Source organism: Echeneis naucrates, chromosome 6 (assembly GCF_900963305.1).
Source record: "Echeneis naucrates chromosome 6, fEcheNa1.1, whole genome shotgun sequence".
Classification (NCBI taxonomy): Eukaryota; Metazoa; Chordata; class Actinopteri; order Carangiformes; family Echeneidae; genus Echeneis; species Echeneis naucrates.
In genome coordinates, this window is record NC_042516.1 from 5,466,857 (window position 1) to 5,481,828 (window position 14,972).

At 39.1% G+C, this 14,972-nt stretch overlaps 1 protein-coding gene across 1 annotated transcript in view; it reads right to left on the minus strand.

The window, feature by feature from the left end:
- Positions 1 to 3,202: 3,202 nt before the first annotated feature.
- The window catches only part of usp45 (ubiquitin specific peptidase 45), a 33,296-nt gene continuing 21,526 nt past the window's right edge, over positions 3,203 to 14,972 (minus strand). Inside the window, exons 9-18 of the mRNA XM_029504930.1 lie at positions 14,229 to 14,316; positions 11,852 to 11,933; positions 11,126 to 11,217; positions 10,316 to 10,372; positions 10,058 to 10,189; positions 7,869 to 8,532; positions 7,212 to 7,309; positions 6,938 to 7,024; positions 6,531 to 6,675; positions 3,203 to 5,257 (exon numbers count right to left, since the gene is read on the minus strand). Coding sequence (XP_029360790.1) covers positions 5,127 to 5,257; positions 6,531 to 6,675; positions 6,938 to 7,024; positions 7,212 to 7,309; positions 7,869 to 8,532; positions 10,058 to 10,189; positions 10,316 to 10,372; positions 11,126 to 11,217; positions 11,852 to 11,933; positions 14,229 to 14,316 — 1,576 coding nt within the window. The 3' untranslated portion in view covers positions 3,203 to 5,126. The remainder of the gene's footprint in view (positions 5,258 to 6,530; positions 6,676 to 6,937; positions 7,025 to 7,211; positions 7,310 to 7,868; positions 8,533 to 10,057; positions 10,190 to 10,315; positions 10,373 to 11,125; positions 11,218 to 11,851; positions 11,934 to 14,228; positions 14,317 to 14,972) is intronic.

Below are 14,972 nucleotides of genomic sequence, written 5' to 3' on the forward strand. Positions count from 1 at the left end.
CATGGGTTGCAGGAAATAACCAAATTCGCCAGACGGCAGCGTGTTCAAAAAAAAAAAAAAAAAAAAAAAAGTGTAAAAGACAAACAGGGTCCCCATCCGCTCCCTGAGTCTGCAGATATATTGATCATTGGAAGTTGCGCTGAATGAACATTTAAGAAACTGTACAGCTAGCAGAAGAATCTTTAACATTATGGATTGCACTGGTAATATAAAAACAGCAAAATGTGCATAACAGTCTGCGATGCAAAGATATTAGGACCACTCCAAAACGGTGCCCGTATTATCGTTAAGCAGAAATTAAAATTGATTATATGCAATCAGCAAAGTTATGAAAAATAAAATAGAAACGTCTGAAGCTATGTTGGATTCAGTGCATTCCCCAATTGTTGATAAGCTAATATTATTTAGGTGTCTCTTTTTTTTTTTTTTTTTTCGAGAAAGATAAAATTATAGTGGCAGCATTTTTCTCCGGTGAGTTTTGCTCTCGGCAATAACTTCAGGTTACGAGCAGCACGTAAAGGCAGCATTGACACCCCGAGAGTTTAGCAGAGATGAGGTTGGCGTTAATGTGTTTGACTGTCACTCAGGTCGTCGCTGTAATGAAAAATATGAGCTGGTGCAGTCATTATAAGTAACTGCTTGTCCCGTTATAACCGCATCACATGTTTTCTAGGAGGTTTTGGCGCTTTTCCTTTGGCCACACAGGTTGACAAATGAAAGCAAGGAAATGATTGGTCCCCCTTCCTCTCTCCAGTGATACACTACAAAGAGCGGCAGTTGTTCCAGTTCAGCCACCCCCTCCGACCCCTGCTGCTGACCCTTCAGTCACTGCTTCAGTCCTGCGTTGGGGGGAATCTGAGAACCAGCCTCTGCTATAGGTCTGGTCCAACCAGCTCCCCTGACCCCCATCATCTCTGCAGTGCACTGGAGAGCACTTGGCCACCAACAGCCCAGACAACAAAGAGAAAAAACATCAAGCCTAGCACTAAACCATTTTGCTCTTTCCCCACCTTTTTTTTTTTTTAACTAAAGATACAGTTAAATAAATGAAGCTATACAAAGACAGAAAAGACAAAAAAAAAAAAAAAACAATAAAATAAAACAATGAGCCAAAGTCCAGAAAATATACCTGATAATGGAATAAGGAGAAGCATGGAGTATGGTAATGTAAACTGAATCATTAGTCTTTATAATATTTGTCCATGACAGAAACAGTTTTTAGAGCTTTCTTGCTATTAGGTCCATTGATACTATTGGAGTATTATTTCAGTTAGAAAGTGATTAAAGTTGGGTTTCTTGTGTATGTGAAATTTTATATTCCTATAAAAAGAAACAGCTGAACAAAAAAAAAAAAAAAATAAAGTCTTTCTCTTTTTGCCTCTCTTCAAAACAAATAAAAATGTCTTTTCCTTTTAAGTGAATTGTTTGACCAGTTTTCCTATTGATGTAGCTATGCACATCCCTCCAGAATATTCTAGCATACATATATTCATAAAACAGATGGCAAATCGCTTCATCCTCAGATCCACAGGAAGCACGAGAACATTCAATGTCTTTCTTTGCTGGATATATCATTATTTTAAGCGACACCGCTTTAATTTTGTTATTCAGACAGAATTTATCCCCAAATAACCAATTCACTTCTCGGTATGGCATCCTTTCCCCACGTGTTGCTCTTACAAAAAGAAACTGGACTCACTGTTGTTCCCACCTTACCTACTCCAGTGACTCTGCTGTCTGCCTATTCTCCTATGGTTTCTCAGAGACCGTTAAAATTAAATATCATACTTTGTGAGTTCATCCAATTCAATTCAAAACAACATAAAAATTAAAATGTTTTGGACAATGTAATACGTTAGCACGTGGAGTCAGACCACCACCTAAGTACTTTTACTTTTAAAATGTAAACTACATTCTGTTCCTAATGCTTGTAAACTTTACTTGGAATGGACCTCAGGTGGTATTGCTGAACAAAACGTTATTAATAAAAAACCAAAAGTCTCTGTCAGCTCCTAAACAATGAATCAGAAGTGCACCTTCAATTTCTTTGTTTAATACCGAGGAAACCCACACAGAAATTGCCTTGATGTCCTTTGGGCCCATGGTAGTTTTTCATCAGTCTGACCATTTATTAACAGCCATTTCACTTCCTTTGTGCTGGCGCTTCTCAAGGCAATATGTCTCTATGAGCAGTGGGTAGCATCCTGTAAGCACGCGGTGGTGATTTTTCTGGATAAACTTCAACAGCAAGCAGGATGTTAAAACAGCTTTAACAGTTGTCAAAGTTTCCACTTGGCTGGTTTATTTAACTGTGTGAAAACATGGAGCCTTGTGTTGGCCTCTAAGTGTAGAGTCCTGTGAAGAATCTTTTGGAGCTGCTCTCTGTAAGGCTTCATAAGAAATGCCTGAAATAGCTTGTAAGAAATGGTTGTTTGCAAGTGTCCACTGCTCTATCATGTCCTTTGTTGGTGCTAAGATGTGGTGTTGATATGTATGCACTGTGAAATTGTGATGTGTTACTGCACGTTTGGGTTGGTGTAAGACTGGCAGTGGCCACATGGTGAGAGTAAGAAGATTTAACCTTCACTGCTGGTAGATGAGCATCCCAGCTGCACCTTATTAGTTTTTTACAACTGCCTCACACAGAGGGAGGTTGCTTTTCATTAACTGAGATTAAATCACATTTAGTACTGCAACAGTGTGTCCTAGAGCCATAAACCAGACCCGCCACACCCCCCGTTTTAAAAATAGGCAAATACATTTCAGAAAAGATTTGATCTTTCTGTTGGTGGCGGCTTGACAACCTGCTTTAATGCTGCAGCAGCAGGACTGGGATGTCACACTGTGTGGGTACGAGAAGATGTGTGAAACGATGTTTTTGGACGTTGCCCTTTTCCTGATTCCACACCCACCTCCTCTTCACCAGCCTGCGACATGTTCTGAAGCAGTGCTGCTCTGCAAGCGTCAGGGATGATCACCGGCCAAGATGAGTTGAATATGGCACCCTGGGATCTGCAGTGACAGCTGAGAGCGATTGTGGAAAAACATCTTGCTTAGAGTAAAGACAGGATGACATCAATTCCAAACCAGGGGGGGAGGGACAAAAGACACAGAAAATCCAATATGAATTCTTGTCTGTAAATGCTGATGCACAACAGGGCCAAAGCATAAAGAGAGACCTTTAAAATGTTCAGTTCATAAATTAGATTTATTTTGATATAATTTGTACTTATACTCATTCCAAATGTTATTTCAAAACTGACAAAACTCTGTCTTGAAGAAAAACCCTGCACGTCTGAAGCACCGTGATTTCATATTGTTACTCATATGTAAAATTACATATTCTTTATTACTTTTGCTTACAGTAACTTATACTGTACATAAATACATCACACATCTCCCTCTTTGCATTTGACTGCATGTGTTTTTTTTTTGTTTGTTTTTTTTATTTTGCATGCACAGGTTTCTTAAACCTGAAGCACAAGCACTGATTATGTCTTTCAAAATAAACCAAAAAGCTTCTGCACTCCAATGCATACGCTTAACTCTTTGTCTTTCTACTGTTTTGGCAAACAAACAAGAAAATGTTTTCATCTAAAATAATTTCATACAAAAAATAAACAGACATTTCAAGAATAGGCAATACATTCATGAGAATATTAACCCATGCACATTTCAGCAGAGATGTTTTTTCTTGTCTGGCTTGAAGCTTTCAAGACTTATTGTTTTCAAATTTTATCTTATATCTTATTGATAATTTTAGGGAATAAAAGGTCAGTCCTTCAGCACCAACACTTTCTCAAACGTCTGACTGGATTTGTGTGTGTGCCTAGTTACAGTAGCGCTGAAATACAATGGAAGGCAACAAGGTGCTATGTTGGGCTACTTAACGTTCAATGCATTTGTTTGTACCAAACGACATGATACCCAACAACCATAATGATGACCCATGAAAGAAGAAATATTGAAGAAACTCTGGATGGTGTTTGGTTTTGATTTTCTGCTCTGACATGCAAAACTCATCTTTGGCAAATGTAATAGGCAGATAGTCTTTTCTTTCAGATAAACTTTCAAATGTTTAAAAAAAAAAAAAAGAGAGATATTCATTTAAAGTAGGTTGTGCTACTATTTAAAGGTGGTGTGTGCAGCAATTTCCATGAATGTGTTGAAGCTACTGTTAGCACTGACAACTTGGTTTGTATAATTCTCATAAATAAGTAGGCTTAGGCAGGTCTCAGTCCCACTGCACAATAGTATTGGTATTATTGATGGTTTGAGTTCGTCAAATGTAAAATTATATTTCTTAAGAACCCTCTTCTCATGTTCAGATGCTATCACTAAAAAGGACAAACATGTTTGAATTTTTTGTTTTGCTGCTTTTTCCTCCTGACTATCAGCTGTCATTACGAAAAACAAACATTTGTCACCGCAGCTAAGCCAGTGTCACACACAAGTAAATCTTTTGTGTAAATGGCTGGCAGAGGAGCTAGTATTCTTTATGGCGCTCCTGAGTCTTTGTGTTAATTAGAACTATAACAATCTAATCTGGCATTTGTACACTGACATGAGACTGGTACGCACAGCACCTTAAAACTATATTCTCCTGTCTCTCTCACTCACTCACATACATCCACACAGTATTGACATCGACTAGACAGTGCTGAGCACAGTTAAGCATGCAATAAATGCTCATTTCATTTAAGTTGCTATTGCAAACCCCTTCATGCACTTCATATCTCGGGCACATGAGTGTGACGGAGATAGCCAATACATTACAACAACTCAGGGTTAATACCACTCTTTGCCCCATAGCTCTTTTTAAAGGTTAGGGGTTTTATAATAGAAACATGAATGAAAACGGGGAGTTTATCAAAGCAGAAAATAATAATTTCAACATCTGAGTTTATCTTTTATATAACAAAGTTATTTAGAAGAACCCATTATAGATTTAGAGTCAGCATGTAAATGGCACAACAGCATGTCATCTAAGGTATGAAAAGTGAGCATACAGTGAAGTCTTTCCCTTTTTAGTTTTTCTCCAAACATACTCACAGCTAGTAAAAGGAGATTTACAGACTGCACCAAAAACAACACAAAGGAAAAATTTCTTGGGAAAATTAGTTACATTACAGCAATTCCTCATAAAAGAGCAGGTATGCCTGAGAGTTGAGTACCCTTGACTCAGGTACTGTCTGAACAGTAGTATCACTGACGTACACCCACTGGCCCTGGGAGCTGACGCTGGCCTCCCTCGCACCTACAAAACACACAAAGCTTGGTTGAGAATGTGGGCCCTTGGCAGTGCACTAATCATGAGGTGTGGCTGAAATGAAAATAGAGGTAAAAAAAGATACAAGTAGAAAGAATTGTTTTGCACACATAAGAGTGCATGTTTCTGTGGTGCAACAGAAGTGTGCTCTTCCAGCTGGGTCCTGCCATCTGGACTTCATATTCCACTGGGTAGTCAGTTCACCTTGGCAGGTTCCTCTCCCTACCACTGTCAGTGTCAAATGGTTTCTTCATTGTTATTTGCACTATAAGATGTTGATGTACTGAGAGTGTACAGAGCTTTAATGTGATGTAACTACAGCTAAAACATATTGGATTGCATCTGCTAGAGAAACTCCGGGTCATTCTTTCATGCATTATGTCTGTTTATTTTCCGTTAACTTCCATTAATTTTGACATATCTTTAATTTATGTCCTTTGGTACGTGTGTTGGTATAGCAATTCAAAAGTAGACTTTTGCTATTTTTAACCAGGGTTAATCCTGCAGATGATGATCTGCTTTGTTAAGAGCTGGAAAAAATTAACATTATTATTTAGTAAGTAAGTAATTCAGACTCAGCTGGAACCAAGCCTGACTCAACCAACTTGATAAAAACATTCAGTGTTGATGTCTGAACCTGAACTGAGCCCAATGCAATAGGGTAAACCTGGCCTGACCCGTATCTGAGCAGTCATTTAAATAATTGACCAAGTTGACCACGAAAACAAAGGCTCATACAAGTTTTTATTACTGTGACTTACCAAATGAGTAAAATACAAACTAAGTCGAGCCACCACTTCACAACATTATCAGTTATTTAAACTATTAAAAATAGTGTGTTCTGTTGACTTTATATTTTTACATGTCGCACTGCAATGTTGAAGAAAAATGAGGTAGAGACTATAGCCTGCCACAGGTCATTATAACTTTCGTTTGAAACCTTCTGTCTTCACCACCTAATGGCTTAAGTCATAATATATCAAGTCTTACATTTACTGAGAAGCAAGAATGAATGCTTCTTGAGTTTTCCAAATACCTTTCAGCACTATTCTGTAAATATGGACACTGCTTAGAAAAGGAAAAAGAATGAGAAAAGAGCACTGACTTATAGACAAATGGACAACAACCTCCATCAATTGTACCTTTTATAGAAGATGTATTCAAGCTTAGAAGACATGAGGCCTTTGCCGCACAAATATTGCCAAACATTAACATAGGAAATGCATAAAATGAAAAGAGTTCAAGAGAGCTGAATCCTGACCTGACAGGTTCCTGTGGTGCTGTTCCACTTTCCTTTGGGGAGCTCGCACTTTTACATACGCAGTGTAGTGGCCCCCCCGCATTGAGCCACTGTGTTCGACAATCCCATACAGGCTGTAGAGGACACGCTCACCGGCTGCTAGGTTCTAACAGACATAAGAAAGAGGTGAGTAGACGGGAAAAAACAGCCAATAAATTAAAAAAATATGGAGAATGAAGTCTCCATTAACAGGAAAAAAACCAAGGACATTCATTACAAACGGCAGGAGAAAAAGAATAACCAAATCTTATGGCACAGCAAAACAGAATGCAAAAAATTGTAGGTCTAATGAAGAAAAAAAAACCTTTTGTATCCAGAACTGATTTTTTTTCTTTATTTTATTTGACTTTGCTTAAGTTGCTTCATACCTTGCAGGATGCTGAACAGAATGGAGCCAGATCCAAGATCAAAGGAAAGTCAACATGGCGGTTCACTTTTTGTAAATTCATCCCTGCCTTAAAATACAAAAGCAGATCAACCATGCACTATTATTTAGGTCTTCAAGACTGAAACACAACCATCAATATAAAAAAAAAAACCAAAACAAAAACAAAACACGGACGATGCAATATTAACTCATGTTTACATCTGTTTCTTCAAGAGGTATGAAGAGGTACAAACAGGCTGTGCAAGTTTGCTAACCTGGTGGAAGCGCTTAAGATGCAATGTAATGACTGGAGGCAGCGACGATATCAGCATTTGCTTCCTGGCGCTGGTGTAAATCTTCTCCATCCGCTTATCTGTGCAAACAACATATCTTTTTCCTGAGTTACAGTGCAGTGAATGATGACTAGGAAGGTTCTTTTACAGAACATCATGAAGTTAATCATAGACTGCCCATCTGACTTAATTTTATCCATATAAAAGGAATTTGTGCCAAAAATATGTTTTGCAAAATTACAGTGATCTTCAACCACCAAATTCTCACCACTTAATTTTTTGAGTGCAAGTGAATGTTTGTGTTCATTAAGTTCCTTTAAGGAATGACTGAGATGTCATGATCACAAGAATGTGATGGATGAACGACTAGAAAAAAATAAACAACTGAATTAATCGTTGATAACTGTTGGTAACAATCAGACCCTCAATCAAAATGACAAACTTTTTACACACAACAATCAACGTCTACGCCACCAACTGGAGTTTGATATTGAAAAGGACTATTAAATTTGCGTATGACATTTAGAAGTTCCAGATGTAATGTAATCTGGTAATAGTTTTCATTTACAAGTGGACGATACTGACTTGATGTTAACTCTCCCTGCTCTTTGTGCTGTTGTTACAAATCTTTGGACTTACCAGTTGAGCTGCTCTTGCGCAGCTGTTTCTGTCTGCGTTCAGTACAGCTCTCACACAGAAGCTTGTTGTTGCCCATCAGCAATTCCACAGAGGTGAACTGGTGGAGGCAGGATTGGATAGAGCACTCCTTGGAGCTGGGTGTATAACTGTGGGATAACACCTGGAAGGCTCCATGGTGGTGCTGATGGTGGAGGTTTTCTCTTGTCTGTGCTTCTCCCTGCTCTTCTGAACAACAGTGTGTAGTAGGTGAACAGTCACCAGAATTGAAGGTCAGATTAACTTTAGAGACTGCAGTAACCAGCTGCTCCACAGCGCCACCTTGCCTTGTGGAGGATGATGATGAGGGGGAAGAGGCACAAGCGGGCGTAAGAGATGGAGTGAGAGTGGAAGTTGATGATGGGGTGGAAATGTGCCTGTGCCCGCGGCTGAATGAGGTGCGTGGGGCACATTCACTCTCCGAGGCCTCACTATCGGCATCATTACTGCTATCCTGAGCACCTGAGTCTCTTTCACTGCCATCTGATAGACTGCCAGCAGCGGCCATTTTGCAGACAGTGACACCACGAGCTGATCCACCAGCTACTCCCTCCTCTTCTGCCCGCTCAGACCCACAACTTGCTCCCTTCTCTTCCATAGAGCTTGAAGACCTCCTGCTCTGTTGTCTCTGGGGAAAGGAGAACAGATATAAAAGCCTATATTCAGAGATACAGATCCTATTGATGTCATGGTTTAAAATGTAAATATATATTTTTCCATGCAAGTTGCTATAGGCCCACTGACTTCTGTGATTATTTTTGTACAACACAATAATGTATGAAAGTGTTCTCATGGTCAATGCAAATGATTGGTATATTCGTCTGCACAACATTTTCACAAAAGGCCACCAACAGATAAGCAAAGAGCTGTAACTACTGCTATACTGCTATTTATACTGAAGTAAACAATCTGCTCTCTCAGCACAAGTATAACACAAAGATAGACTAGGACATAGGTCATGTGACATATCCTGTGTTGCTGAGGCTAGTGCATCATATGACAAATATAGAGTGGGCTATCTTGATAAATAATTTTGATTAATACTCATAAGAAAGCTCAGCCACTAACTAACCCACCACTGCATGCTATTTGATTTGACATCATATGATTCACTTGTATTTCTATTAGTGGCATTTCGATTATCTAAAAGAAACATAATAATAAACACTGTAAAACAATAATTAAAGCACTATGTAGGAATTAAAAAGGTACATGTGGCATTGTTTGTTTGTGCGCTGCTTTATGTAGATTCCATTTGTGTGGAAGTCCATTGAAAGAGAGTGAGGAAAAAAAGAGAGGCAAATGTATGTTAGCCAATAGAGCAAAGTTGTAGCACCGGCAGGAGATAATGCTTCAAATAACTTTTATGGCTATACAAAGAAGGAACAAATTTCAAACCATCACTTAAATCATCAATTCAGCAGCACAAAAGATCTACACAATCACCACAGTTTTCAAGGCAATGGCTAAGTCAATGACATTAACACTAGTCTGACCAATTCTTAGATATGTTCACAACCTCCTCTTGCTGAGTTACAGAATTGAATAATGGCCAGAAGTTTCTTTTTAAAGATGTCACAGTAACATTTAAGTTGGCCATGACTTCATCTTTTATCTGTTTAATCATATGCATGACATTGTGCTTGAATTACCATATGACTTTTTGAGTTATGAACACAAACGTATTCTGTGAGGTCATAGTGCAGTTGACCTTTAACCTTCGCCATGAAACTCTGATCAGTTCACCCATGAGTCTAAGCAGACTTTTGTTCCAGATGTAATGTAATTCTGTCAAAGCAGTTGTAAGCTAAATTTCATTCAACTGTCTAATAGGACAAAAGTATGACTTCTGCTATCCCTAAAGATCAAAGAACAACTTCACAGTGACATAAATTCGAAATGACATGATTAAATGAGATATCTGTATTTGGCCCCACAATTACACTCACATATAACTCACAGTTGTCAGACAGAAAGAAAATAGTAGAAGAAATTAGTATGATTGAGAAAAATAAAAAAGAACAAACAATCAAACTAAACCTAATTATCCAATGTTTGTAAAGACAGATTTTATTTTTCAAAAAATACACTGCAAATCAACTACATTGCCAATATATATTGCATAGTTAGACACATGCTGTACACACCCTCACCTGTCCACTCAGCTTCCTGGTGTTTCGGTTGACAGATTGTGCTGCAGAAAAAACCTGGTCAGCGTGAGCTGTGTGGGTGTCCTGCTCTCTGCTGCCTTTGCTGAGCCGACCAGGATTGGATGGTTTTGACATCTGGGCAGAACAAAAAAAGGCATTGTAGGTAAAAAAAAAATAACATGGGGTATGTAGATAAAGTGTCATTAATAATCCTCTATATTATTTACACTGGTTTTCTTGTGATCAACTGTATTAACTCACCCTCTCCTCTATAATGGGTAAAGAGATGTCTATGAATGCCTCCTTTACTGTGGAGATCTGAAAGAAGAATACCATGCGACTTGGTGTCAGCATATGAAATGATCAATCATTAATAGTCAAATTATATAAATAGCCAGTTGTTAATATTTTCAGCTGGTCTAAAAGGAGTTGTGGGGACCAACTGTTTCTCAGATTTTTACACTACTGCTCTTCCTCGGGTATGCTCTACTTTTTCAGATCTGTTGCGTTGTGGCATTTGCTATGTCAAAGACTCTGAACACGCAAATTTTATTGTAAATGCCTGCTGTAAACAGTTGGTGTTTGAGCCGGTCCTTGAGGTGCTTTTTGTGCTTCTTTCCTTTCTTAATTTCTGTCATGTTCCCTGTGATTATCTATTAGCCTCTCTTTGTAGCTATCAGAATGAGAAATGCCTCCTGCAACTAACAGCTAGTAAATACATATCTGACAATAAATGGAATGGAGAATGCCAGTACTGCTAGAAATTTTTTATCCATGTTTGGTGCTCCTTACACCAATAATTTAAAGAAGCTGAAAAAAACTAACAAAAAAAACAAAACCCTAAGACATGCTGCCATCAACATGTTGGTATCATTCAAGTTTGTTTAATTGGGTGGATATCCTGTAACTCTGAAGGCCATATCATACACCCATGAGAAATTACTTGCAAATACAGGGTTGGTTGGAAAAATAATCTGCACTAGTTGATCCTGCTTTGCTTTGTATGAGCTGCCTGAGTGGCCAACATTGACATCACAGATCCTTTGTTGTAGTTCACCCGCACACACTTACATGCTCACACTCTTCACACATTATTGTGTTGGTCAGCTCGCCTACAAAGATGCGATCAACAAAGTTCATCTTCACACCTTCCTTCCCGTATGCTGGTGGAAAAGAAGGCAGTGTTCTTCTGTTAATTATAAAATGGCAAGAAAAAGTAAAGAACCCAACATTCAAAGACATTGACTGTCTATAAATTGAGATGATTTAGTTCTCCTGGTGTTCTTAGCTGAGTGATGAGCTAAGACAGGTCTGAAGGCTAACACTGTGCAATGTTTAAAAAAAAAAAGGCCAATGATGTTGCATTATATTCTAGCACTGAACATTGGGATCATCATTGTGACAGGACACCACAGACAAAGCTGAACCCTGCATATAAATAAAATAAATTTATAACTCCCTACAAAACTACTGAGAAAATTTTTAATGGACTAAAAAGTGCAGGTGGATCTGCTTTTGAAATGGGAAAAACATTTATCATAATAAAGAGCAAAACACGGGCCAAAAACATCTGGACTGATTTGACCGAAATTTATAAGTCAAATGATCAGATGTATAAAGATTTCTTGCTTTTCACTTTTTATGTGGTGGACAAACCATCCAGAGAACACCAAAAACTGTTCTCTTCACTATCAAACTGTCCTCTGCCTGATTATTATCTTAGCTGTGTTTCCATTTACTGCCACACGGTGGGACTCTTGATCCTATTCATCTGACTAGAGCAAAGAGCATAAGAACCTTTGACTTGGCGTTTGGTCTCCTCGTCTGCTGTCTTCTCTGTGGGGTTGTTGAAAGCCTTCAGAATGCCTGCCTTTACCCTCTGCCAACAAACACAGAATAATACAATAATACAGCGATTAAGTAACATTTATTAATACAAAATCATTGCATGAGTTGGAGTAAAATGTTGTATTTTGGTGGAAGTCCTCTCCATTACATCCATTACTGACACATCACAGTCCAGTCAACAGCTGAGATTGACAAGTGTACCTATTATAGGCATCATTAGTGTAAAATAATTATTGTGCTTGTCTAAAACCATTAACATGTTAATCTCCTAATTGAATGTGCATGTTTGTGTGTGTGTATAAATTCTTGGCAGGGGCCTCTTATTGAAGGTGACATGGTCAGTGAGTGTTGGTGAGAGAGCTGTGAAGAGACACAGCCCCAGTAAAGCACCAATCAATAGATAATTGGCCATGGTCTGTATCTGTGGTCGAAACCAGTCACCCCCCCATTGTCCCAAGACCCACGCACTGGACTGGCTATTTAGGTCAAAAAACCCTGTTAATCCAAGCCTAGCCAGTCTGCACCCCACTCAGTCACCACGGTGAAAACCAGGCTGGGGCTCTCCTAATTAATTACCAGTAACCCCCACCCAACCATCTCTCCTTCCCCAAGCTAACGGCGTGCATGTTCCACCCAGTACATGCAGCGGGAGGGAGGTGTGGGGGCTTACTGGTATGAGGATGCATGGGTGGAAACTAAAATTAAGACAAGTGAAGAAGGACAGTCCATGCCCTGAGAGAGTAATACCTACTGTCTCAGCTAATTGCTGATAATTGACTGGGGCCATATTAGCATATTTAGATCTCTGATACTAATGACCAATCAACACAAACATTTAGGGCCTCTAAAAGGTTTGTACCACCCACAGCAGAAACACCATTTTTTCTCTGTTGCACTCACACACACACACACACACACACAGGACAGTTAGTGTACGTTCTAGTGCATTTTCATATAATTATTCAAAATCATTGTCTCTGTTTAAACTTTAGTATGGATTAATTGGTCCTTGTTAGAAAAAATGTTTTTGCCATGTTTGCCCAGTGCATCACTAAAAGCTTTATTAATAACACTAAACTCCTAAAATGCATTTTTGATAATGTATGTGTTCATTTTAAAAATTATTCAACAGCCTATTCAAAATGCCACTGTATTTCTGAATATGCCTGGATGTATGAATGAGATCCAGAGTGGATGAATAGGGGAGGCTGTACCCTTACCCCCTCCCTCTTTACCTCCTTGATTGGATTGGGAGATGGGCTGTGTGTGTGCGTGTGTTTTCAGGAGGGGGCTGTGGGTGACCCTCAAGCACAATAGGACGGCCCTGGAGCTCATTCAGCAGCTGTGGGTTTCCCAAGATCACACAATGATGCCGGTCGTGCCACTTGCAAGTCTTCTAAGTGGCACAACTGTCAGGGTTCACAAGTTTGAATGGGAGCAGTGGAGCCCAGCTTGCAGCCCCTTCTGGGCCTGGGGCTGACCACTAAACACACCCGCTAACGTCTCCTCCTTGGTTCACATAGCCACTGGTGGGGCCACGGGGGCCAGCTCTGCTTTGGGGTCTCCTAATTGTCCCATGAAGGGTTGGAAGGGTGGGGCTCTCTGTACTCTGAACTTGCCAAAGACATGGCACCATAAGGTTAAAACACAAAAACTGCTGAGCCAGGCAAAGAGAACAACTGGGTTCTGTCAATGCAAACAGCCACCCACAGAAACACATCCAAAGTCTACATTATGATCATAAATCTAGGATTACTTTCAATGTCTTTACCAAATTCCAGCATCAAATATATTATGAATAAACACAGATGACAAAGTTAATCCTTGCTGGCTTTTCAGTATCACCTTTAAAATAAATTGTATGAATTACTGAATAAAATTAATTCATTCTTTCATTCATCTTCTCATCTTCTTCTTAATCTTCATTGAGTATTTTTTTCATTCATTCATTCTGGGTTGCAGAGGGTGCTGGACCCAATCCCAGCTCACACTGGTCCAGTCCATCACAGGGCCAACGCACAGAGACAGACAGAGACCAACAACCACTCACACTCTCACTCAAACTCGGACCTACGGACAATTTAGAGTCACCAGTTAACCCAAACATGATGTCTTGACGGTGAGAGGAAACCAGAGCACCTGGAGGAAACCCATGCATGCTTGGGGAGAACATGCAAACTCCACACAGAAAGGGAACTGAAGGTGGGCAAGAGCGCTAATGAATAAAATTAAGAGTAAGTTCTTCAGTCATAGCTTGCGATTCTGTGAAGCTGTATTTTTTGGTACATTGAGCCACTAAAATGATCTAGTTACAGTTCTAGTTCACCTTAGTTTCTTCTACCCGTATGGAGTCCAGTAAGTAGTGCAGAAGCTCCTGGCTGTCTTGTTGTTGGTAGCCCTTAAAACGCGGAGCTCTGAAAAAGCAAGTTAAAAATAGAGGAAAATTACACTTCCAAAAAAGAGAGGGAACTAAATCAGAATACACGAATTCCATGCATTTATACAGGAACATCACCTTCAAAAGATACCTACTACATAAACAAAAGTAATCAAAGCGATGGCATGATAAATACTGGAGCCACTGTCCTGATGTATCATCTTGATTGTACACAGTTACATCAGACCAATAGGATTTAACATCACAACACAACAGGACGACTTAAGACTGGAAGAACTGTTCTATGTTCAATTTTAAAATCACAACCAAAAGTTTTATACTATGTATATTTACACTTTAAAAATTTAAAAAGGAAGCTAGAACTGGATATAACTTTAATGGACTTATTTATGGTCTACATGTCTGTGTTTAACATGACTAATACTCAAGAGTCCAAGAAAAATGTGCACACCTTTAACATAATCCATAATAGAGAGAGAGAGAGAGAGAGAGAGAGAGAGAGAGAGAGAGAGACACACACACAAAGAAAAACACTACAATATAATTTTTTTCAAGGCCTTTTGATTATTCTATCTGTAAAAAATTCTGCCTGCTCTTATAGCTTTCCGCTACAAGTGGTATTTAATATTTCACAATTTTTATCACTTCTATTTATCAGAGACAGTCATATAC